Below are 24,383 nucleotides of genomic sequence, written 5' to 3'. Positions count from 1 at the left end.
CCTAAGGGCATGTTTGTTCGACATGGATTGTGGACCGGGAAAGTAATCTGATTCCCATTTGTTAAATTCTTGTGTTTGGTAAAAATGTGGAAAGTAATATAATTCCCCATTATTAAATTACTGTGTTTGATGAAATTATAAGAAAATTAGGAAAGAAATCTAATTCCTAAAATAAGGGAAAGTTATGTACTAATTTAAGGATTCTTTTTCCTCGAATAAACCTTAGTATTCTTTTTCCCCGTATTAAAAAAAACGGTTCTCTTCCACTTCTCCTCTAATATCTCATTTCTCTCTCTTGGAACGTGTTTTATTTACTTCTAACCCTTTCTCATTCATCTCTCTTTCTATCTATTTCTCCATAACTATTTTTCCCAGTTCCCATAGTCTACAATCTTCAGCAAAATTATTGGTAACTTTAATTATTAGTTGATATATTTCTATTCTCTATTACTGAAATCTTCTTGTTCTCAAAATTAGTTGCCGATTGCTGGTTTTTTATATAGTAAAGTTGAGAGCTATGGAGAAAACTACTATTACTACTTTTTTTAAGAGTTTATTATACACCAATCTCACAGAGAAAGGATTATCAATCCATACGAAATGAACAAAGTCCACTAATTAATTAAACAAATCTGATGCATCATTCCATGAGATTTTTGAAAAAGAGGGAATTGTTTATTATATTATTTGATCTCTTATTTATTCTATTCCATGAATAAATATAAATATGCTAGAATATCTTACGATATCTTGCCAAATATAAGAAGATCTTGCCATATCCTAATTAAATTAGGATTTGAAATTTAATCCCTTGTGAGATAGGCATAAAAATCGCCTACTACTATTATTTGGAGAGGATTTAATTATTTATTCTGCTCCGTGATATATTATTCTACTCCGTGAAATATTTGAATTTAATTATAGGCTAATTAAATAGCCTACAAATTTCGAAATCCTCCTAATTCTCAACGGTTTCAACGCCAACTACTATCAAATCTCTCCATATCTTCTAAAATCTTTAATTTATTTAATTAAAGATATTATATCCTACACTCTATAAATAAAAGAGAGACCCTAACCCTAGAAATCAAAACCGACGCCCCACTCCTCCATATTTTCGAAATCTCTCTCCCCACTCTCTCCAAAATTTTCTTCTACTTTCTTCAAGAGTTTTTCATCAATTGAGAAGAATCCAAGTTGAAGTTCAAGATTTTATTGAAGAACCAAAGCTATAACTTGTTTCTACCGATTGTTCTTTTGGAAAAAGGTACTATAATTTTGATCTCCTTTTCTTCTACCGATTAATCGGTGTTCTTAAGTCAACATGCATTTAGATTGAGTGAAGGGGAACTAAATTGATGAATTTGGGATGCATGGATGTGTGTGTGTGTGCGCGCGCACGCCTCGGCGTGCGTGCACATGTGTGGTGTTCGTGTGCGTGTGTTGTATGTGTAGAACACTCATGCGTGATACGATTTAATTGTGAATTTAGAGTTGTCATTCGAATAAAAATGATATGCTAATCGTACCTTGATTTTTGAATAATGATATTAAAGATTTATCAATGGGAAAAAGGGAAACGTGGGAACATGCATGATTTGAAATCAATGATTGAAACTGATTTATGATACGCCTAATTTAAAGGTGATACTTCGCGCTCTCAGCGTGGTAAACGAGGAGAAGAGAATACTTTCGAGCTAAGCCGACAAGGTGGGCTTTTCTTTTAAAATAAGGACATCGTCCTAAACTGATATTGATGAGAATGAGATATGTGTTATCATGCCTTGATTTGTTTTGTCGTGCCTATCCCTCGTGGCTATGCCACTATTGATTTAATCGAATTCGGATCCTTGTAGAGCCGCAAACTCTACTTGGGTTAGTGTACACCAATGTTAGAACCGAGTGTCAGCGTACGGGTTGGCCGGTCTAGTGACCTGGATTGCGGCCGCATTCCTTGTCATGTAGAATGAGGATATGGTAAACGTCGATGTGAAAAATGGTTGCGCGACCGTGATATTTGATAAAGAGTATATTTTGGTGCCTCGGGTCTTTCTAAAGTTAAAACCCCGATGGACACTTGAAAATGGCATGATAATTACTATTGTTGATAAAACTGTTTTCGGCAATGAGTCCACTGAGTATGATTATAAGTACTCAGCCCTGCATGTGTTTTCCCTATGTGCAGGTTGAGCGGTGGCGAGCGGGCGGCGGTGTTGAGTAGGAAATAATATCATGCTCTGTTGGAACTTTAAGTGTCGTTGTGTCTCCATACATAGCTTCACTTCTCTCTTGATCGCTTCCGCTATATTATGAAACTTGTAATCTTTTGGTTGGGTTAAACTCTTTTATTTCGTGGGAATATATTAGATACAAAACAGATGAGATTACTTTGGAACTTTTGCTATTTTTGGAGCATATTTGGTGATAGCCTTTTGTTGGATTTCATTGCTAAGGCGTTATTTCTCTCCTACTTAATTGTTCATTAAATGCTTTGGTTAAATCTCTTTTTAAATGGAACCATAGCCTATGATCTTTGATGCATTTAAGTCCGCCTAGTTAACGATCGCCGCATTTATTATACCCTAGATGAGCGGGTCGTTATAGCACAGGTTGTTGCACTCGATGAATATTTTTGTTAAATACTCCCTCCGTCCCACTTAAAATGAAACATTTGGAATTCGGCACGGGATTTTATGCAGTGTTGTTTTGTGAGTTAAAGAAGAGAGAGTAAAGTAAGAGAGATGAAAAAGTAGAGATAGAGTTATAGTAAAACGTTTCATTTTTAATGAAACGGAGGGAGTATAAAGAAACATAAATTTTACAGTAATCGCGTTGGATACATTTCATATTATTGATTATATAAATTTTCTCCTTCAAAATTGCTAAACGAATCAAATATTCTAATTGTATTTTCTAATTAAACTAAAAAGCACATCAAATGCTCGATTTGATTTTCCCTAAGGCTATCCATAACCCTGGCCCTGATTCAGGCCTCGAAGTCCCCTTCACGTCATCATTCCTCTAAATTTGAATCCCAGGCCACAACTCATCTAGTCCTGCAAGCCTCATCCCAAGCCACAACTATTAAATTGCAATATTCACTATTTACAACCTATTTTACGAGTGAAATAAAAAATGCCAAAAAATTTCAAACACGGAAAAGTTGTTCTTCATTCGGAAATTGAAAATTATAACATAGAAATTTAAAAACTCAAAAAAAACATTAAAACATAACGTCAATGCTAGAAAACGTTGGTGCGTGTCCAAATTTCTTCAGTTAGATCCGCTTGGAGGAGAGTGTGTACTTCTTCTTAGCGCATCGTAACTGACGGGCCATGACATTGCGCATGTAGGGAGGAACACCCTGCACAGGTGGGGCGGTGACAGTGTAGTTACTAGCGGTGCTGGAGAGTGGATCGTCGCTCCACAAAGTGACATTTTCTCGCTCGTCCTCAACGATCATGTTATGCATTATGATACATGCATATATGATGTCGGCGATTAGTGGACGGTGCCAACCACGGGCAGCTCCCTTCACCATAGCCCATCAGGCTTGGAGGACTCCGAATGCACGCTTCATATCTTTCCGAGTCGCCTCTTGTTTGTAGGCAAACAATGACTTCTTTGGTGTTGTCGGACATGTGATAGTCTTCACGAACACGAGCCATCGATGATAGATCTCATCTTCAAGATAGTACCCCATATTGTACCGACGTTGGTTGGTCGTGAACTCTACGTTCGACGCTCGCCCGACACACAAGTCGTTGAACAATGGAGACTCGTTCTACACATTGAGGTCATTGTTCGAACGAACGACACCAAAGTAGGCATGTCAGATCCACAATTGTTGGTCAGCAAAAGCCTCCAACACAATTGTTGGATGTGAGCCCTTGTGCCCGCTAGTGTATTGTCTTCTTCAAGCTGTTGGAAAATTCTTCCACTGCCAGTGCATACAGTCGATGCTGCCCAGCATCCCCGGAAAGCCGTGGACCTGCTCGTGCATATTCACCAACATGCAAACGTCGTCGGTCGTTGGCTTGCTCAAGTATGTATCCTTGAATGCTTTGATCACTGCCCGACAGAATCTAGCTAGGCAATCGCGTCCAGTTTGCTCGCTCACATGGAGATACTCATCAAACATATATGCAGTAGTTCCGTAAGTGAGTTGGCGTAGGGTGGATGTGCATTTCTGCAAAGTCGATATACTTTGCCGCCCAACAGGATCGGTGGTTTGCATGAAATACGAGTCACGAGCTACAACTGCGTTGACGATGCGCAGGAACAAAGGCCTCCGCATCCGGAACCGACGATGGAACATCTGATCACTCCATCGCGGATCTCTAGAGTAATAATCTGTGAAAAGCTATAAACTAGCTTGTTCACGCGCTCGGTGGATATGAACAACTACGTGAGAGGTGTCTAGGTACTTCCGTTCAGGTTCATCCGTTCAGGTTCATGCTCCATGATTGATGTTGTAACGTTTGTAACCGCCGACCATTACAATTAGCCTTAATGGGTGCTTTGACTCCACCTCTGCATGCATTGGACTTGCCTATAAATAGGCATGCATCCCTTGCATTGTCTACACCAATTCATAAGCACACAAAGCATAAGCTCTCTTTCTCTCTTGCATTGTTCTTCTGTCGAAGCTCTGTCTCACCTTCATCCAGTTTACCGGAGCTCTGTTGATTGCGGTACTGCTTCATCAGAGACGTAAGCCGTTTTATCTTTGGGACGACAAGCCGATCCGAGAGCACTACCAGGCGTATCTCGTCTTGCGGAAAGAGGCCTCTTCGACTCGGTTTATTTCCAATATTTTACGGTTTATTGTTTCGAATTCTTCTTTGTAATTTCGTTTCAGTTTACTTTTCTTTATTCCTTCTTTTGGGTATCAAATATCAATTTGTATATCACCCCCTTTTAACGAATTCAGTATAAAGATATTTAGTTCGAGTCGATTCATTTACATTCCTAAGAGCATCCACAACGACGGATTTTTGATTTTTTATCCAATAATGTGGATGCCCTAACTGTGAAATGTGATTCATATTAATTTAATAGATATTCTAATTAAAAATGTTAGAATACAATGAAGATTTGTAAAGCTTATTTTATACTAACATGCATGAATAGATGATTACGAAGAGAAAAAAGAAAGTAGATTATATATTAACTTAGAAGTCCGCACGATCCATGCTCACCAACGAAGAACTATTCAAAACCCCATCAGCCCATTATTTTATTAGACAAAAAGATTATTTAAATCAACATTTTTCGATATTCTCATTTCTAATAAAAAGCATACTCCATAATTTTGATTTTAAACTCAATTGGAGTACAATAACATTGACATTTAATATGATCAGCCCATTATTTTATTAGACAAAAAGATTATTTAAATCAACATTTTTCGATATTCCCATTTCTAATAAAAAGCATACTCCATAATTTTGATTTTAAACTCAATTGGAGTACAATAACATTGACATTTAATATGAAAGGAAGACCTCTTTTTGGTCCTTAACATATTGCGATTTTTTTATTTTGGTCCAGAACATTAACTTTTGAATTATTCGGTCCCTCACAAATAAAAACGGGTCATATTTGGTCCGAATTTGACGGAACTGTTAAAATTTAACGGTCAATGAATTTTAATTACATTTTGACTGGATTAAGAGTTAATATTAGAATTTTAAATTTTTTTTTTTAAAATGAGGAAAATGCAGCAGGAAATTGCTCTCAAATCGGCGTGGATTTCTTCGCTGAGGGAAAATTTGATGAATGCTTCGTTCCAGCATGGCGATTCCGTTCACAATTAACAAAATTATTAATACAGCAAGGAGATCTAGCACATTGAAGCCTTAACGAAGGAATTATCCCTAAATCAGAGGAAATCGGGATTACTATTGAAGATGCTAGCGAGATAGGAGGAGAGGGCGGTCGCGGAGGCAGCGGTGGGGTGGCGGAGAGGGTGGAGAGGTAGGCGGAGAAGCTCTGGAAGGAAGGCTCCGGGAAGAAGTCGTGCTTGCTGAATCGCGATTTTTCTCTGGCGGTGAGGGGAGAGATGTGAGGTCGTCGTGATTTTGATTTTGGTTTGATTAGGTTTCAAATAAGTCCACTTATTTGCTTGGGTCAAAACTTAAAACACCATGGCATTATCAATCCATCATTTTCCTAAGAGCGACCATTTTCAATAAACACTTACGAAAATAATGAATTTGGTTGAGTTCCTTATAAGATTGACATGTTTGGGAGTCGATAATTTTGTATTGGATTTTGGGTACAGGTTCTGTTAGGTTGGGTTCGAATAAGTAATATTATTATCTTTACTTTTTTTCAAATTTATATTTTATTCTTTAGTTTTGTGTAAATCAAGTTTAAATTGTGCAAATCAGATTTTTATCATGTAAATCAAGTTTAATTGTATAATATCAGATTTTAATAATGCAAATTAAGTTTTTATTGTGTATATAAGGTTTGTAAATCACGTTTTAAAAATATGATTTAATCATACAATATCAAGTTTTAATCATATAAATAAGGTATAATTATGAAATACCGGGTTCAGAGGGGTTACGTGCAAAACCGATATAGGTAATACTCCCTCCGAATTTTAATGCATAATTGGTAAAGTAAAAGATTGGTATAAAAGATCAGTTGTTTAAAATTTTCTTTGTTTAGAATTGGTAAAATTAAACTACTACTATTTTTTATGGACAGAAGGAGGATAATACTAGTAATAATACATAAGTATTTCTTTTTGGATATGATTTTGTTGAGCCTTTAATTTGTTGGAATTCAAGCAAAATCAAATGTTGGATGTAGGATTGAGGAACTATGAGTCCGTGATTGATATTGTAATGATTTTATTTCATTAGGTGACTAAGTAAAACACACACATTGATAATTTTGTGTTTGTATATTTATGACTCTTTGTTCTTTGAATGAACAATTTTTTACTAGATTTTTTTTTTCAAATCAATGAAAGTTTTAATTTATGATATAGTATTGCCTTCTTCTTTAATTCCTGTTGTCAACTTTGAATTGTAGTTTAGTATGTCAGTATTTATTTGTTGTTAGATTAGTAATTTTTAATTATCCAAGTTGTGGGAAATTATGATCTAACTACAACCACAGGTAAACGAAGGCTTCAACTATTCACAACCATTCTTACAATATCAATAGTGATACCAATCATCCTATGCTTCGCATGCATGGAGGCAAGGAGGGCAGCTCGGAATAGGGAATTAGCTCGGCGGCTTATGGTTTCCATATTGGAGTCGCGGTCCCCACCGGTGACAGTGGGTCTCGACGAGTCAACCATCGAGTCATTTGACAAAATTGTACTAGGCGAAAGCAAACGCGTTACCGGACCTAATGATGTTAAATGTCCGATATGCCTTGTTGATTACTGTCCAAAAGATGAACTCAGGTGCATACCAGAGTGTCAACATTGCTTTCATACCGAATGTATTGATGAGTGGCTGAGAAAGAATGTCACTTGCCCTCTTTGTCGGAATTCGCCATTACACCAATTAGAAGCAGTGTCTGAGAATGTTTGATATATTCACTTGTATTAAAAATGAGAATGCAGCCATATTCACTCTCCCATGTTAGAAAAGGATATAGAGCTATCAATAACAACATATAGTATAAGTTTGTTTTTAGTACTACTATTTGCTATTAGTCTATTTTGGATTTGACTATTCAACTATTTGAATTATTTTGCTACAATTATTTTTTACATGATCAGCTAAAGGAGAAAAGGTAAATAGGGAGTAGTAGTATAGGTTGAGAAACATAAATTTTATAGTACATGTGTTGGATACATTCCACATTTATTGAAATTTTAATTATTTTATGAATTTTCTCATTTAAAATTGCTAAAAGAATTGAATATTTGAATTGTATTTTCTAATTTACGTTTACATTTAAAATACGAATCAAATGTTCAATTCGATATTCTCTAATACGCTAACGATATTGAGTTCAATTCAATTCATTTATATCCATAACCGTGAAATGTGATTCATATTGTATAATTGAATAAATATTCTAATATAAAATGTTAGAATATAATGAAGATTTGGAGAGCTTATTTTATAACAAGCGAATTACATGATCAGATAATTAAGAAGATAATAAAAAAAGTGAAGGGCATTAAGTTTGAAGCTGGCACGATCCATGCTCATCAACTAACAGTTCAACACCATAACGGGCCATTATCATATTAGATTAAAATATTATTTTAATCAACATCTCTCAATATTCCCTATTCTAAATTAGAGGAGTATGTTTTATTAGAATTTCTAATAAAATATAATATAGTTTTGTTTTTCATATCAAATGAATATGGGAGCCACGCTCTCTACTGTTGCGAAATAGTAAAAGCAAGAATTAAATCTCAATAAGATAGAAGACTGATAATACTAATAGTCAACCTTTTGAAATGAGCAATCAGAAAATGTCTTATCACTTTCCCAGAATAAATTTTTCCCAACTAAGTTTTACTAAAACGTTCAATAAATTAGTTTGCAGCATGCAAATAGCAGAACACTTCTCCAACTGAAGAAAAGAAAAATATAATCCAGAAAAAATAAAAAGGAGAAAAGACTAAAGCAAAAGTTGACAATGTCTCAACAATTTCCTTCCCTTGTCTTTACCCTCTAAGCAGGCCTCACTACTAAAATATGGGGCATCAGACAAAATATTAAACAAGTTTACATGTAAAGTAGTACTAGTAAATGTTCATGATGAAGACTTATACAACAACCTTCTTATTCTTCTTCCAGTTAAAACCTCAATCTTAATTATGCATATGGATATTCTTAAACTCTTGATTTTCTTCAATCTCTTCTTATCAGGAAACTCTAACAACCTATGTCCAATTTCACATTGTCCAAACAGCACCTTGCCTGTCAAATACCCTTTCAGAATACAAGGCTATCACACTCCAAAGTGCAGCTATACTGATCTTAGATGCAGCAGTGAAGGTGCAGTGATCCTTAACCTTCCTAACTTCGGAGATTTCTACGTACGAGACATACGTTATGGACAAGAAGACCCTCTGATCTTTCTCTATGATCCTCAGGAATGTCTCCCTAAGCGATTCATGGCCTCAAACTATTCGTCGTTCAAACCTGGGGAGGCTGCATATTTTCTTTACTACACCTTCTACAGCTGCCCTCCTGAAGAAATTGTTCGGAAAGGATTTCCGACAATCACTTGTCTGAGCAACTCCTCAAGTGCTGTAGTAGCTACTCGCGCAATTTCAAGGCAGACGATGACAGATATGTATAGTTGCAAGGAGATTGTTACCTCATCCGTGGCAGTTGCAGGGCACGTTCCGCCAGATTTTATTGGAGACGAGACTGATTTCGCCTTGGAATGGCGTGCCGGTAGCTGTGTGAGTTGCCCTTATAAGGCAGGTAAACATTGTTTTTTCTCAGTGTTTACCTTCATCAACCATCAATGCAGCTGGGAATGAAGTGTTTTAGTTTGTTTTTGCAGGAGTGGTGTCGGATCCTGTTTGGATGGCCTTAGCTATGATCGTTTACTCTACAATAATAGTGCCGGGTATAATCTGCTTAGGCTGCTGTGTGAGTTTCATCTCATTGTTTAGGAAGGAACTCAAGGAGAATAGGTCAAATGCACCTACTAGCATCTCAAATGCACCTTAGCTGTTTTCAGGCTTTGCCCCAAAGATCGCGGACTATTGCTTGAATTTGTTACAGGAGAAGCTTATTACATAAGTGTAAAACTACTTGAAAGATCAGAACAATCTATTTTTATAATGAGATGTCTAAAATGTGCATATTTGCCAAGTTCCCATTTTGTCTGAAGATGAATGCACAGTTTTGAGACAGAATATCTAGTTGTTTACCACAAATCATGGATGTTAGAATAAAGAAGTTTTCTTGCAACCAGACCATTTGTACATGACTAGATGTTAACCACAAACAATTTCTGCTATCAAATGTTTCAACCACACTATGTAATAATGACAAATGCATTTCTTGAAGGAATTAGACAGAGCCAAATAGTCTTAACCAAAAATCATGGATATGTTATGAAGGAAAGCAAATGGTTCATTCACTATATTGATGCAGAGAACAAGAAGCATATCGAGATTGATCTTTGCTTGATGTACGATTATTTGATGAAGCAGCATATTTCCTCATCTATTTTGGGTAAGTACAAGGCTAGTTGCATGCATATCATTTCTTGATATCAGGTTAGTCAAACAAGGTAATTTTGTCTCACTCTCTCTCTCGTAAATTTCATCGCAAAACTCACAGCTAATAGCAATGAGCTATTAGTGTAGCTTAGTCTCCTTGCTGTTAAAATTTCACGACAGTGTCCAAAAAGTGATATCAACAATGCAAACACTCTCCAAAGATTCTACTTTGGCCGGCAGCCTCACATACATACAACGAGACATAAGAAAATAAGTTTCATTACATATGAAACTGCAATAGATAGTCCAAAATTGTTTGATTTTGGAAGAATAGTAGTAGTTGTTTTTGTTCTAGTGTATGTGCATAAGTAAGCAGATTGTTCCTAGAAGAAAAAGGGTCAATATTACTCACTCCAAAATAGCTCAGCCCACCTAATATGTCCATTTTTCTATGTTATACCATGAATCTTGACTATGAATATGATCTTTGATTTGTGGATTTTGTTAGTAAATCTATGTTCTTGAATATGTATTGAGAGAAAATTTAATTTTTTTTGCAGGTGGATGTGAGTGATGAATATTCTGAAATTAATACTTGGTTTTATACTTATGATACCAGCTATCACTTTCCTTATGATGGTGGTCTTCCTCTGCGTGGCATGCATATCGCACACAATGGACTGTTACACCGGAGAAATAGACAGTGAAACTGCTCGTAGAAGGATCATGGCTGAATTTGGAACTCCACCCACCACGTTGAATGCAGCTCCGGCTGCTGCTAATGCAACACATCTTGATGATACTCAAATTAAGTCATGCTCGGAGCTGATAGACGTGGAGACTAATGGAAGTGGAGTTCAAGTCCAGAGTGAGAAGTATGGCTGCTCGATCTGCTTAGAAGAATACTGCGCCAACGAGAAGGTAAGGCAGATAAATCTATGCCAACATCGCTTCCATGCTGATTGTGTTGATCATTGGTTTCAAAAGAATAGCACCTGCCCAATTTGCAGAGTGTCTCTGTTAGATGAGAAATTGTAGCATTTTCTTCATGTTTTGAAACATGACAAATTTGTAACCATTGTAGTTTTTTGTGTAAAGATTGTGAATGATCTGATATTCAAGAGCAAGGAGAAGGCATTCCCTTTATTTCCTTTTTTTGCCTTTTCTTTATATTTTGGTATTGCTAATTAGTTTTTGAATTTTCTTCGGAGAACATATGAACTAGCTCCCGTTGTGACAGACAAACTGCTCAGAAAATGTTCCAAATGTATAAAACCATTTTCTACATAGAATTAAATATAATGAGAACCACGAAAATCACATGTAACGTTGGCAAGAAAAAACATATGGTGCGTGTAGCTTTTTGATTGTTGAATCCTTCAAACACCAGATAGAGTAATATATTTTCTAGAAGAAAGAAAGAATAAGAATAAAGAAAGACCTGATTTTGTCTTTCACATATGTTTCCTTGTTATAACTCAAGATAAAATAGTTGGAACATGACACCATTTTGTCTTATGTAATGAATCAATATCATTAAAACTTGACTTTAGGGAATTTTACAGTCAATGTTTTTGGCATTGCACATATCATCCCTTGTAGAAAAAAAGATACAATAAAAAACACACTGCAAAAAGATCAGTTAACAACATGAGAATCCTTAATTTTTCCTTTTCTGTATTCATCTTCATCTTCCTCGATGATCCAGTCATCCATGCCCTCGACATAAACTGTCCATATTCTCGCTGTGGTAGCAATCCTTACTCCATACAATTCCCTTTCATATTAAAAGGCCAACTGCCTCAAGTTTGCAGTCACTACATAGACCTAACATGCATTTCTCAGACCAGCACTGTTCTGAGTATTCCTTTTTCAGGAGACTTCTATGTCAACTATGTTGACTATTCTGCACGAACAGTCACACTTCTCGATCCTAAAAACTGCCTTGCAAAGCGGCTGATGAAGTTGAACCTTTCTTCTTCTGCTTTTGCACCTGTATATGATTACCAGAACTTTACATTTTATAACTGCCCTGGTGATAGGCCATTGTACAATTTTAGAGTGATTAATTGCCTCAGCATCGATCCGAATGTTACTGTTGTTAGCTCCCAGCTTTCGCCTGCAGAAATGGAGAAATTCTATGGCTGCAGCAAAATTAGTACTGAGGAATTCCCTCTTCTTGAGAATGATACTTTTAGTGAACTCAAGTTGAGATGGAATGTTCCAAGTTGTGTAGATTGTGAAGGATTTGGACCACGGGGAAAAGGTAGAAACTGTTATCTATATTACTTCAAGAGCAAGTTTCTATAAACTAATTTTGTCCAAAAAATTTACATAGTTATTGACTTATTGTATAACTAACTTTGTTCTATCCAAAATCTGTATTGTGATATTTAAACATAAGAATAAATCATGACAGATGGATCCAAGGGAAATACGTTCAAACACGTTGAATTCGTCTTATTGATTCCTTTGGCGATAGTGGTGGCGTTTCTGGTTGCATCATTCAAAAGAGTAGCAGCAGCAAGATCCGCCAGGAGGGATGTGGCTCTGACACAACAATCTACGACCACCACCAACTCTGGTGATGGTGTAATGCAGCCACGATTGGTTAGCGTTGAAGCTATGATGGTCTCTGATGGTCAGCAGGCCTGCTTGAAAACCATGAATTATTTGAAGTTTGTTGAATTTAATGATGGAAATTTAGAGGGTCATGATCAAGGTAGTTGCTGTACTGTATGCCTTGAAGAATATAGTCCACAAGATGTAATCAAGTGCATAACTTCATGCCACCATTACTTCCATTCAAAATGCATCGATAGGTGGTTCCAAGATAACAACACATGTCCAATTTGCAGGAATTCAATCTTTGATGTATAGTATGTGTGTGTGTGAGAAAGGGAGAGAGAGAGACTGTGAAGTGTATGTAGATTAAAGTTGATACGTTGTAATTTGCACGTGTATATATTTTCTTTGTTAGTTTTGGGATATGGACATTTTTGTCTTAGCAGATCATTACTAGTACATATTCTTGAAGAGTTAAGCATTACTATTTCATAATCCAGCAAATTTTCCTTCCTCTCTCTCTTTTCATTTTCTCACTGCATGTGAGATGATCTTAGAACCATCCCCCTGCAGCTGATGTACAGCCTGAATCTGCCACCACCGCCACAGAGCCACCGCGATGATATGACAGTGGACTAGATGAATTGAATCATTAGTAGTTCTTAGTGAAGTTAAATCAATTCATGAGGCTCCAGTGCTTAAAAAACCAAAATCATGGATATTAGAATAAAGAAGTTTTCTTGCAACCAGACCTTTTGTGCATGACAACATGTTAACTACAAACAATTTCTGCTGTCAAATGTTTCAATTCCACTCTCACAATGACAAATGCATTTCTTGAAGGTGTTAGACAGAGCCATATTGTCTTAACCAACAATTTTGGATATGTTATGTAGGAAAGCTAGTGGTTTATTCACTATACTGAAGTAGAGAACAAGAAACAAATTAAGATTGATCTCTACTTGATGTAAGATTATTATTTGATGAAGCAGCATACTTCCTCATCTATTTTGGGGAAGTACAAGCTAACTGCATGCATAACATTTCTTGGTATCAGATTTGTCAAACAAGGTAATCTTGTCCTACTCTCCCTCGTATCAATTTCATTGGAAAACTCACAACTAATAGCAATGAGCTATTAGTGCAGCTTAATCTCCTTCCTTGCTGTTCAAATCTCATGATACATCCAGACTCCCTTAAACTGTCAGTGTCCAAAAAGTGATATAAACAATGCAAACACACTCCAAAGATTCTATACGGCCGACAGCCTCACAAACATACAACGAGGCATGAGAAATAAGTTTCATTACATATGGAACTGCACTTGATGGTCCAAATTCATTTGATTTTGAAAGAATAAGTGTATAGGCATAAGTAAAAAGCTTGTTCCAAGAAGAATAAAAAGGGTGATTATTACTCCAAAATAGCTCAGCCCACCTAATACGTTCAGTTTTCTATGTTATACCATGAATCTTGACTATGAATATGATATTTGATTTGTGGATTTTTAAAGTAAATCTATGTTCTTGAGTATTTTAAACTTTTTTTGCAGGTGGATGTGAGTGATGAATTTGAAGAGAATAATACTTGTTTTTATACTTATTTCACCAGTTATATTTTTCCTTTTGATGGTGGTCTACCTCTTCGTGCACAATATGAACTGTTACGCTGGAGAAATAGATATGGGAATTGCTCGTATCATGGCTGAAGTAGGAACTCCATCCACAACGTTGAATGCAGTTCTGGCTGCTGCTAATGCAACACATCTTGATGATACTCAAATTAAGTCATGCTCGGAGCTGATAGATGTGGAGAGTAATGGAACTGTAGTTCAAGGCCAGAGTGAGAAGAATGGCTGCTCGATTTGCTTAGAAGAATACCGTGCCAACGAGAAGGTAAGGCAGATAAATCTGTGCCAACATCACTTCCATGCTGATTGTGTTGATCATTGGTTTCAAAAGAATAGCACTTGCCCTATTTGCAGAGTGTCTCTGTTGGATGAGAAACTGTAGCATTTTCTTCAAGTTTTGAAACATGACAAATATGTAACAATTTTATTTTTTTGTAAAGATTTTGAAGATACCTTCCACCTATATATAGAGCTATGGAAATAGTCCTATTACTAATCAATAAATTCAGAAATAAAATCCTAATTACTACTTAAAATAATAGGTTCCAACTTGATGCCTATCGGCTACTCCTCCAGATGTGGCAGAGACTCGAATGCCACATTCCTCTTGTTCTGATATCAGTCTTTCCACATACGTTTCCTTGTTAACACTCAACCTAAAATAGTTGAAACATGACACCATTCTGTCTCATGTAATGATTCAATCTCATTAAGACTTGACTTTAGGGAATTTTACAGTCAATACTTTTGGCATTAATGCACATAAAAACACCAGGCCTGCTAGTATCATCCCTTGTAGAAAAAAGATCCATCAAAAACACACTGTAAAAAGATCAGTCAACAACATGAGAATCCTTAAATTCTCCTTCTCCATAAACTGTGCATGCTCTCTCTGTGGTAGCAATTCTTACTCCATACAATACCCTTTCATATTGAAAGGCCAACTTCCTCTAGTTTGCAGTCACTACATAAACCTTATAACATGCATTTCTCAAACCAACACTGTTCTGAATATTCCGTTTTCAGGAGATTCCTATCTGCACGAACAGTCACACTTCTTCTTCTTTTTAAGATGGCAGAAAAACACTGCATGATCAGTCAATGCTTGCTTTTTTCTAATATAACATTAAGATTATATGTTTTTTCCCAATTTCCCAATTTCCCAACAAATTTCCCAACATCACGTGTAACATTGGCAAGAAAACACTATCTCTCCCGAAATATATATTTTTTACCATATGGTGCGTGTAGCTTTTTTATTGTTGAAGAAAGAAAGAATAAGAATAAAGAATAATATATTTTCTAGAAGAAAGAAAGAATAAGAATAAAGAAAGACCTGATTTTGTCTTTCACATATGTTTCCTTGTTATAACTCAAGATAAAATAGTTGGAACATGACACCATTTTGTCTTATGTAATGAATCAATATCATTGAAACTTGACTTTAGGGAATTTTACAGTCAATGTTTTTGGCACTGCACATATCTTCCCTTGTAGAAAAAAAGATACAATACAAAAAAAAGTGTAAAAAGATCAGTTAACAGCATGAGAATCCTTAATTTTTCCTTTTCTGTATTCATCTTCATCTTCCTCGATGATCCAGTCATCCATGCCCTCGACATAAACTGTCCATATTCTCGCTGTGGTAGCAATCCTTACTCCATACAATTCCCTTTCATATTAAAAGGCCAACTGCCTCAAGTTTGCAGTCACTACATAGACCTAACATGCATTTCTCAGACCAGCACTGTTCTGAGTATTCCTTTTTCAGGAGACTTCTATGTCAACTATGTTGACTATTCTGCACGAACAGTGACACTTCTTGATCCTAAGAACTGCCTTCCAAAGCGGCTAATGAAGTTGAACCTTTCTTCTTCTTCTTTTGCACCTGTGTATGATTACCAGAACTTTACATTTTATAACTGCCCTGGTGATAGGCCAATGTACAATTTTAGAGTGATTAATTGCCTCAGCATCGATCCGAATGTTACTGTTGTTAGCTCCCAGCTTTCGCCTGCAGAAATGGAGAAATTCTATGGCTGCAGCAAAATTAGTACTGAGGAATTCCCTCTTCTTGAGAATGATACTTTTAGTGAACTCAAGTTGAGATGGAATGTTCCAAGTTGTGTAGATTGTGAAGGATTTGGACCTCGGGGAAAAGGTAGTAACTCTTATCTATATTACTTCACGAGCAAGTTTCTATAAACTAATTTTGTCCGAAAAATTTACATAGTTATTGACTTCTTGTACAACTAACTTTGCTGTATCCAAAATCTATATTGGGATATTTAAATATAATAATAAATCATGACAGATGGATCCAATGGAAATACGTTCAAACACGTTGAATTCGTCTTATTGATTCCTTTGGCCATAGTGGTGGCGTTCCTGGTTGCATCATTCAAAAGAGTAGCAGCAGCAAGATCCACCAGTAGGGATGTGGCTCTGACACAACAATCTACGACCGCCACCAACGCTGGTGATGGTGTAGTTCAGCCACGATTGGTTAGCGTTGAAGCTATGATGGTCCCTGATGGTCAGCAAGCCTGCTTGAAAACCATGAATTTTTCGACGTTTGTTGAATGTAATGATGGAAATTTAGAGGGTCATGATCAAGGTAGTTGCTGCACTGTATGCCTTGAAGAATATAGTCCACAAGATGTAATCAGGTGCATACCTTCATGCCACCATTACTTCCATTCAAAATGCATTGAGAGGTGGTTCCAAGATAACAACACATGTCCAGTTTGCAGGAACTCAATCATTGATGTATAGTGTGTGTGTGTCAGACAGAGAGAGAGAGACTGTGAAATATATGAAGATTATATTTGATACGTTGTAATTTGCGCATGTATTTTCTTTGTTGGTTTTGGGATATGTAAATTTTATCGTTGCAGTTCATTCCTAGTCCCTGGCGCAGCTGGCCCTGAGCCTGGTGTGGCACCCGTTGGTGTTTGAGGCAGGTTCCATCCGGCTCGGGCTGGTGCTGTGTGCGGCCTTGTTTGGGGCACTAGTCGGCTGTGACTTTATAAAACTAAAACATCACAAAGTTTTACTAAAGCATTCATCTTCCTGCGCATCTCATGCTTTCCGTGCATCATGTTAGCAGCCCGAATGTAAAAATTTGGAAAGAATTTGGCCCTCTAGATGGACATGGTCTTAACTTGGTGTCACCATTATTTTCATGCTAACTAAATTCATTTGATCATTGCATTGAAAAGTATCTGACTTCCATTTGTTGATGTAAAGTTGAGATAAAATGGCAACTTTATGTGCATTATCAGCATTGTAAGATGATACTTTTGTCTTCTTCTTTTTAAGATGACAGAAAAACACTGCATGATCAGTCAATGCTTGCTTTTTTCTAATATAACATTAAGATTATGATATGTATTAGTACCCCAGAAGTCTATTTTGTCTCTAGTTTGCTCTCTCCCACATGCATTATTCAGCTGCCATATTTTGCAGTTTAATCACCCAGAAAATTGTTCCAGATTTTGAAACTATGGATCTTACAATCAAGCATACTTTTCTCATAATTCTCATAATCTCCCCTGTTATAATCCACTCCAAAGGTTCGTGCCCGAATTCAAGCTGTGGAAGCAGTTTCTTCCCAATAAAGTACCCTTTCAAGCTAGAAACGGACGAGCCACCAATGAACTGTCACAAATCCATCAATCTGAGATGTGATGATGATGGCCGCACCGTGATAAATCTCCCTCATTTTGGTGATTTTTATGTCACTGATATCAACTACAATCTCAGAATAATAGCTCTGACATATGCAAAAAACTGCCTTCCAAGAATGCTCATGACAAATTTTTCTGTGTCTCCTCTAGCTGCCTTCTCTGTTGAGAATTACACTTTTTTCATGTGTGACGAAAATCGTTTTACACGTCGGTATGAGATCAGATGCCTGAGCAACTCCACTAAAGCAACTGTGGCGATGACTAGAGATTCAAGTGGACATTTTGAAGGGCTAGGATGCCGGCCAATAGTTAGCTCGATGATCCCTGTCCTGTTGTCAGATGAAGACAATGATTGGCAGAATCTTGATCATCTTGAACTAACATGGAATCTTCCTAGCTGCCAACATCATTGTGAACTGCTTTATGGTCAAGACAAACAAGGTTAAGTTATGTTAATTATCTATTCTCAACTTTCTTAAACTTTTTCTGAAATTTTATCATGATGTAAGACAATTGGTTTTGGTATAATCATCTTCTTTGAAATCAATAATTCTCACAGATGAAACCAAGAGCAGATGGGTCAAATTGATCACAGGATCATCTGTCTTCATTCCTTTAGCTGTTATACTCACAACATTCTTCAGCATAGCTTGCATCATTCGCCTTCTGAAGCTCATAGCCGGTGGCGGCACCACTACCACAGTGGCCCGAAACATCCCAGAAGGTTCCACCGCTACCACCGTAGCACCACCACCGCCAGGCGGGCCCGCCAGCGCCGAGCCCTCCAAAGTGGAAAGTTTCTCACAAGTGATGGTTCTTGATGAAGGGAATCAAGATACAGCATTGATGTGTTGCTCAATATGCCTTGAAGAATACCATGGCAAAGATAGGGTGAGAAGTTTGGGTCAATGTGGACACCTTTTTCATGCTGAATGCATAGATCAATGGCTACTGAAAAGCAATAGTTGCCCAATCTGCAGAACTCCCCTTTCTGTTCTCTAAGTTTGTGTGTGCGTTTCTTTATATAAGTGTATGTTATATATCAGACAGTCAGTACTACAAATTTGTATTAAAAGCTTTCTTGCATTCCAAGATCAGGTCCTGAAAAGAAAATCCACTTAAGAGAGTGAAAGTAACTTTATCACCACCAAAGCTTGCAACTTTATCAAATGAACTTTTATAAATGGGTCATCTCTTACACATATCTTTGGATAAGTATAAAAATTAAAACAAAAATGCATTAACTGATGGAGAAACCTCTTATCTTCACTTCATCGAACGCTTTAACGCATAAGCTTAGTGGAATCATAGTAAAGATTCTTCTTAAAATATTAAAAATCTGTGGATACTTAGCCTGCTACAGTTAAACCTTCATATCTTTGCTATTTTTCCAAAATGTGACCAATGGCTGAACAATATGGGCTTATTGCAACTCAAGTTGCTAGTTTTGCTTTCTGTTTCGAGATTTGCTCATCACATAACCCCCTATGATCTGAAATTCCCTGAACCTCACTTTTTCTGAGGAGTTCTACTTTCAAGATATCGACTATTTTCAGCAGCAGATAGGGCTCTAAGATCCAAACAACTTCCTTCCAAGGAGGATCTTGAGCCTTTCGTCTTCTCCATTTGTTGCTATGAGCTATCAGAATTATACCTTCTTAAGCTGCCCTCTCGAAAGCCCAATTTCTCGTAATCTCACTGGGATATGCTGCTTGAGCAACTCAACACCTCAGTCGCACCTGCATCGGAAATTTCATGATGGATGAGATCAAGGATGTACAGTCTGCAACTCCAGGTTTCGCAGGTTTTAGAGTTTCTGTACAATGGCTGTGATGGTGATCTTTCAGTTGGCATGGATTGATCCTAGTTCCACAGGAAACAGCAGAGGTTGCTGATATATTGTTGCATTTTCATCACGTTTTTGGCAACAGAACTCTAGGATTTAGTTAGTCCAATAACAGTGTTACAATGTTTTAGCATCCAATCTGGTAAGTTCTTAATAAGAAGTTATGTCTTTATTTTCTTTTGGGAAAGAAAGTTGATCATATAACAACTTTTTGAACAGTCAGATTCCTTAAAAAACATTTGAAATGTGCTTTTTTTATGCAATAGTGTCAAACCCACTTCAACTGTCATTTCTGAGTGTGGTTGCAGACGCCCCTGATGGCTTCGTCTCAAGCATATCTGCAGCTAGTGACTCCAAGTGTCGCTGCTGCAGTCCACTCTTACAAGTCAGAGTGTGGCTGCAGATGTAGTTGATGGCAGTCTCAGTCACGGCTTGGGCATGCTTGCAGCTCGTGGCAACAGATTCCATTGATGGCTCTTCAGTCATATCTTCGATTCAAGCCACAGCTGCTCTGATGATTCTTCATCCGACTTGACTTGCTTTTGATTAAAATTGTAAACTATTTTCTGATTTAATTATACTATTGTGATTGGTGATTGCAGCCCTGCTGCTTAAATACAGGTTTACTACAACTATATGCTGAAGATGTTCTAGTAACAATAATATAACAGACTCATTTGAAAGACCAATGTCAAACACATTATTTAAAGTAAATTGGAAATTAACACCTGTTCTTGAATGTTTTGCAAAGCTGCAATATAAAAGCAGCCTTTTTTTCCAAAATGTACAAGAAAATAAATAATAAATAATTATATCAGCCAATAATTATATCAGCCAAATATTAGCAAGTTTAATTTGTAAGAACAAGATAGATATGAAGAAGAAAGTTCATTTCTTGAACAGCTAACACAGAAAATTCACATACATCATCAGTAAATAGTGACGACTTCGTCATCTATTCGATAAAAGCAGTAGAATAGCCCCCGTTCATAGAAAGACGAGGAGTAGTACTAGGGGTTTCATTTCTTGGCAAACAGCTTCTTAGGAAGCATCTCCAACGGGGTGGTTTTGAGAAGGAAAAGCCTCTCTGCACGTTCTTTCAGAGTGCCACCACACTTCAACCCACGGGCTTGAAGTTCTGATTTTAACCGTTCCAAGCCAAGAACCTGCAACGGATCCATGAAACAAAGGATAAGTTGCCAACAACATTTATACCTTACAGAAATACATGATAATTGAGGTTGACATATCATCAGCAGAAGAGAAACAGAAACGCACCTCCATCATAGCAGCTGAATTATAATCATCAAAGTTAAGAGGTTTCTCTACATTTTCAAGACTTGCAGCAGCAGATGCTGATTCCACAGCAGAAACTTCTCTTGTTTCTGCAGCTAGTACCACTTCATCCTCTGAACCAGAGGTACCAGGGGGTTGGCTAACCACTTCGTGTACCTCACTTGGGTGAGATTTGCTGGGAGAAACTACTCCATTATTGTCTTTACTTTCATTGGGACTCTCTATCATTATCACATGGGTATCCCCAGTTTTACTATCGCCATCTTCACCACATCCATCAAGACCTTTTGTCGATTTTAAGGACTCCTCACTACCTTCTTCCTCTGAGCAAATCCCCGAGGAGCCTTGTTCAATAGTTCCAGCACCAAGTTCCTCACTGGCAACTGAACCTGAACTTCCACCTACTTCTTTGCTTGAATCTGAATGATTCCCATCATCTATTATCACAGACCCCTCATTTTTCTCTTCTTTTACGCATGTACCATCTTCGTCATCATCCTCATCCTCTTCACTGTCGCTGTCACCCAATTTTCTCTTACCATACCTGAGGAACAAAGTGCAATAAAAAATTATGACCAATGTTGTGGACAGAACACATAAACTACTCGATATTCAGGGCATGGTTCCTCGCACTTTGTATTCATAACATATATGTTTTCAAACTACAACAAAAGCCTCATATACAAACGAATGGTATTGAAACCAAGACTATAATCTTTCACACAACCAACAAAGGCAAAAAAATTAAGCTGCAATGAACTAAACAAATTTCTGTTTTCACTGATAAGGCGATAACCCAGGTCATAGAAAACACCCCATTGCACCATATTAATCACGTCTTCTAGTATTAACTAATCGCCCTATAATTGCAGAAATTCGAGAAATAAATTTACTCATACCAACCCAATGCAAACAATCAAAAAACCAAATGCATCATAACGCGGAGTTCAGAAATTCCATACCATATCTTAAACTTCTTGGCAGCAGACTCATTCCCCTCCTCCTGGTTCTTCCTCTTCGAGCTCATCAATCCCTTAACCGACTCACGCACCGACCTCTCCACCTCTTCCCGACACTTCTCAGAATCCTCCCTATACTTAGCCACATACTTCTCAGCACCATCACCCCCATTTCCCTTGCCACTCTTCTTGATCTCTTTCGCCTTCTTCTTAAGGAACTCATCCGCCATCTTCTCCAACCTCCTCTCCTCTGCCCCCGCCTTCCACTCCTCCAGCTTCTTCTCGGCGTTCGCATGCCGCAGCCTCCGCCCACTCATATCCCTACAAGCATCAAAATTGTTCGTTTTCTTCTGCCCAGCCTTGGTCGCCGCCCCTCTCAACAACGACCCGAATCCCCCTTTCCCACCCCTTAGCCTCAGCAACAAATTCACCACAACAGGAAACTTCCCAAATCCATCAGAACGGGATCGAGTAAAGCCTCGATTTTGATCCAATTCGGAACTGGAATCAGGTATTAGGGTTTCAGAAGATTGGAAATTCTGGCGGAGGATTAGGGTTTGGTGGTCATCGAGGATACGGGAGCTGTTAAGGAGGAGCTGGAGGTCGGAGGGGATGGAGGTTAGGGCTTCGATGCGGCGTTTGAGGGCGGAGATGGAGACGGAAGGCGCGTCAAAATTCAAGATCCGGTGGCTCCCATCTAGCAATTTGACAAACACCTGGTGAATCTCTGACTCGAACGCATCCATTGAATAACTTGTGATGAACGATCTTCGATGGATTGATAAGGTTATGGTTGTTCTTCTCTGCTAACGTGCGCGCACTTGGAATCTGATTGAAGGAGGAAACTGGATAATGATCTTGAAATCACGCCCCAATTTTGCTACCAATTTATGCTTCTCCGATTATATGAACACTCTGGGCTTTGCTCAAAAACTTGATAGTTGGTTGGGCTTCTTAGCGAGACTGTAAGCCCAGTGAGAACCATTACAGTATTTAAATTTTGATTAAAAGATTCGTTCTAATTTCTAAATCCCTATCTTGATTAGTTTTTAATTAGTTCACCCAAAATAAATCCAATCTTTAGGTTCGTGTTAAAAGTTATTTTTTTTAAAAAAATAGTTATATTAAAATTGCAAATATATAGATATATTTCTATAGTAGGGGAATGATCAATTGTTAACTCATCATTTAATTGTTAACTGCAACTAATTTAAGGCCATAGGATTTTAGAAAACGTGTGGTCTACAACTTGTCACGTGTAATTTTCATTTTTATTAATTAAGTCAAAAAAGATACTTAAAAAAAACTCCAAATTAGGATTTTGAATGAAAAGTGTCAATATAGTGTTTCGAAAATATCAACACAATGCTTTGAGAATGTCAACACAATGCTTTAAGAATGTTAACTCATTGTTTATATTGACATTCTACATGTATTATAGTGACATATTTTATATAGTATATTGACATTTCTATTTTCTGCTGTACGAAAAAATTTAAAATTTTCGAAATCTTTTTCAAATTTTGACGTCGAAACATATGCATATAGTTATCGTTGGAATCCTTACAAAATTATCTTTAATTTGATATATGTTATATGAATTTAAAGTTTTGGGATTTCTTTTAAAAGTTGGGTACTCTTTCATAATATTCACTTCTGTAATTTTGTACTTCGGATGAATAATTGTACCACCGCGTGGAGGTGGAGCCGGATTATACCATACACAATTGAATAAGACAACTTTCTTTATTGGTCTCGCACGGTATTTCACCTCCACAACTTCTTTTAAAATGCCGTAGAAGTCATCCTCGTCATAGCTGTAATTCGACCCTCTGATGCACACCCCACTGTTGACCGTGGATTTACTCTTTCCATAAGAGTCTGTGTGGAATTTATATCCATTGGTAATACAAGCATTATAACTCGTGACCCGGATCAATGGTCCCTGTGACAGATAGTACATATGACTATCGCGAGGCAAATTATTTTGGCCTTGGATACCGAACACTTAGTAGTGAGTAAATTAACATCTTTTTTACAATTTAACATGTACAAAATAATATATATAGAATACTTACATATTCATTAAACCATGATGCATAGTGATTTTCTAATTCTTGATCTATCTGGGGCAGTGTTATTCCTGGAAAGCACTCGTGCAATTGCTCAACGAACATGCTGTCATATTAAAAAATCGTTAACTAAGTAGTATATAGGTAGT

At 37.1% G+C, this 24,383-nt stretch overlaps 5 protein-coding genes across 5 annotated transcripts; 3 read left to right on the top strand and 2 right to left on the bottom strand.

The window, feature by feature from the left end:
* Window positions 1–3,916: 3,916 nt before the first annotated feature.
* Window positions 3,917–4,297, bottom strand: LOC125186088. Its single transcript, XM_048082406.1, has one exon. It carries the CDS (start codon window positions 4,295–4,297, stop codon window positions 3,917–3,919), a length of 381 nt encoding a protein of 126 aa, XP_047938363.1.
* A 7,530-nt stretch (window positions 4,298–11,827) lies between these two features.
* Window positions 11,828–14,754, top strand: LOC125186078. Its single transcript, XM_048082394.1, has 4 exons — window positions 11,828–12,443; window positions 12,597–12,899; window positions 14,295–14,300; window positions 14,354–14,754. Exons 1-4 carry the CDS (start codon window positions 11,828–11,830, stop codon window positions 14,752–14,754), a joined length of 1,326 nt encoding a protein of 441 aa, XP_047938351.1.
* A 1,163-nt stretch (window positions 14,755–15,917) lies between these two features.
* Window positions 15,918–17,147, top strand: LOC125186068 (putative RING-H2 finger protein ATL21A). The gene is made up of 2 exons (XM_048082386.1): window positions 15,918–16,533; window positions 16,687–17,147. Exons 1-2 carry the CDS (start codon window positions 15,918–15,920, stop codon window positions 17,145–17,147), a joined length of 1,077 nt encoding a protein of 358 aa, XP_047938343.1.
* Window positions 17,148–17,877: 730 nt separating this feature from the next.
* Window positions 17,878–19,063, top strand: LOC125186057 (putative RING-H2 finger protein ATL21A). The gene is made up of 2 exons (XM_048082376.1): window positions 17,878–18,502; window positions 18,621–19,063. Exons 1-2 carry the CDS (start codon window positions 17,878–17,880, stop codon window positions 19,061–19,063), a joined length of 1,068 nt encoding a protein of 355 aa, XP_047938333.1.
* A 1,715-nt stretch (window positions 19,064–20,778) lies between these two features.
* Window positions 20,779–23,006, bottom strand: LOC125201403 (replication stress response regulator SDE2). The gene is made up of 3 exons (XM_048099489.1): window positions 22,166–23,006; window positions 21,186–21,747; window positions 20,779–21,073 (listed from the first exon to the last, which is right to left on the bottom strand). Exons 1-3 carry the CDS (start codon window positions 22,906–22,908, stop codon window positions 20,927–20,929), a joined length of 1,452 nt encoding a protein of 483 aa, XP_047955446.1. The 5' UTR covers window positions 22,909–23,006; the 3' UTR covers window positions 20,779–20,926.
* Window positions 23,007–24,383: the final 1,377 nt, after the last annotated feature.

This window comes from Salvia hispanica, chromosome 1 (genome assembly GCF_023119035.1).
Source record: "Salvia hispanica cultivar TCC Black 2014 chromosome 1, UniMelb_Shisp_WGS_1.0, whole genome shotgun sequence".
Taxonomy (NCBI): Eukaryota; Viridiplantae; Streptophyta; class Magnoliopsida; order Lamiales; family Lamiaceae; genus Salvia; species Salvia hispanica.
The sequence above is the reverse complement of the archived record's forward strand: the minus strand, read 5'-3'. Positions and strand labels throughout refer to the sequence as shown.

What these genes read in the sequence shown, in the direction of transcription:
- LOC125186088 (XM_048082406.1), bottom strand. Translation starts at nt 4,297, where the DNA reads ATGCGGAGGCCTTTGTTCCTGCGCATCGTCAACGCAGTTGTAGCTCGT.
- LOC125186057 (XM_048082376.1), top strand. Translation starts at nt 17,878, where the DNA reads ATGGATCTTACAATCAAGCATACTTTTCTCATAATTCTCATAATCTCC. An exon ending in TTATGGTCAAGACAAACAAG is followed by an intron (nt 18,503 to 18,620) that starts GTTAAGTTATGT and finishes TAATTCTCACAG; the next exon opens with ATGAAACCAAGAGCAGATGG.
- LOC125186078 (XM_048082394.1), top strand. Translation starts at nt 11,828, where the DNA reads ATGAGAATCCTTAATTTTTCCTTTTCTGTATTCATCTTCATCTTCCTC. An exon ending in ATTTGGACCACGGGGAAAAG is followed by an intron (nt 12,444 to 12,596) that starts GTAGAAACTGTT and finishes AAATCATGACAG; the next exon opens with ATGGATCCAAGGGAAATACG.
- LOC125201403 (XM_048099489.1), bottom strand. Translation starts at nt 22,908, where the DNA reads ATGGATGCGTTCGAGTCAGAGATTCACCAGGTGTTTGTCAAATTGCTA. An exon ending in GCCAAGAAGTTTAAGATATG is followed by an intron (nt 21,748 to 22,165) that starts GTATGGAATTTC and finishes TTTGTTCCTCAG; the next exon opens with GTATGGTAAGAGAAAATTGG. An exon ending in ATTCAGCTGCTATGATGGAG is followed by an intron (nt 21,074 to 21,185) that starts GTGCGTTTCTGT and finishes GATCCGTTGCAG; the next exon opens with GTTCTTGGCTTGGAACGGTT.
- LOC125186068 (XM_048082386.1), top strand. Translation starts at nt 15,918, where the DNA reads ATGAGAATCCTTAATTTTTCCTTTTCTGTATTCATCTTCATCTTCCTC. An exon ending in ATTTGGACCTCGGGGAAAAG is followed by an intron (nt 16,534 to 16,686) that starts GTAGTAACTCTT and finishes AAATCATGACAG; the next exon opens with ATGGATCCAATGGAAATACG.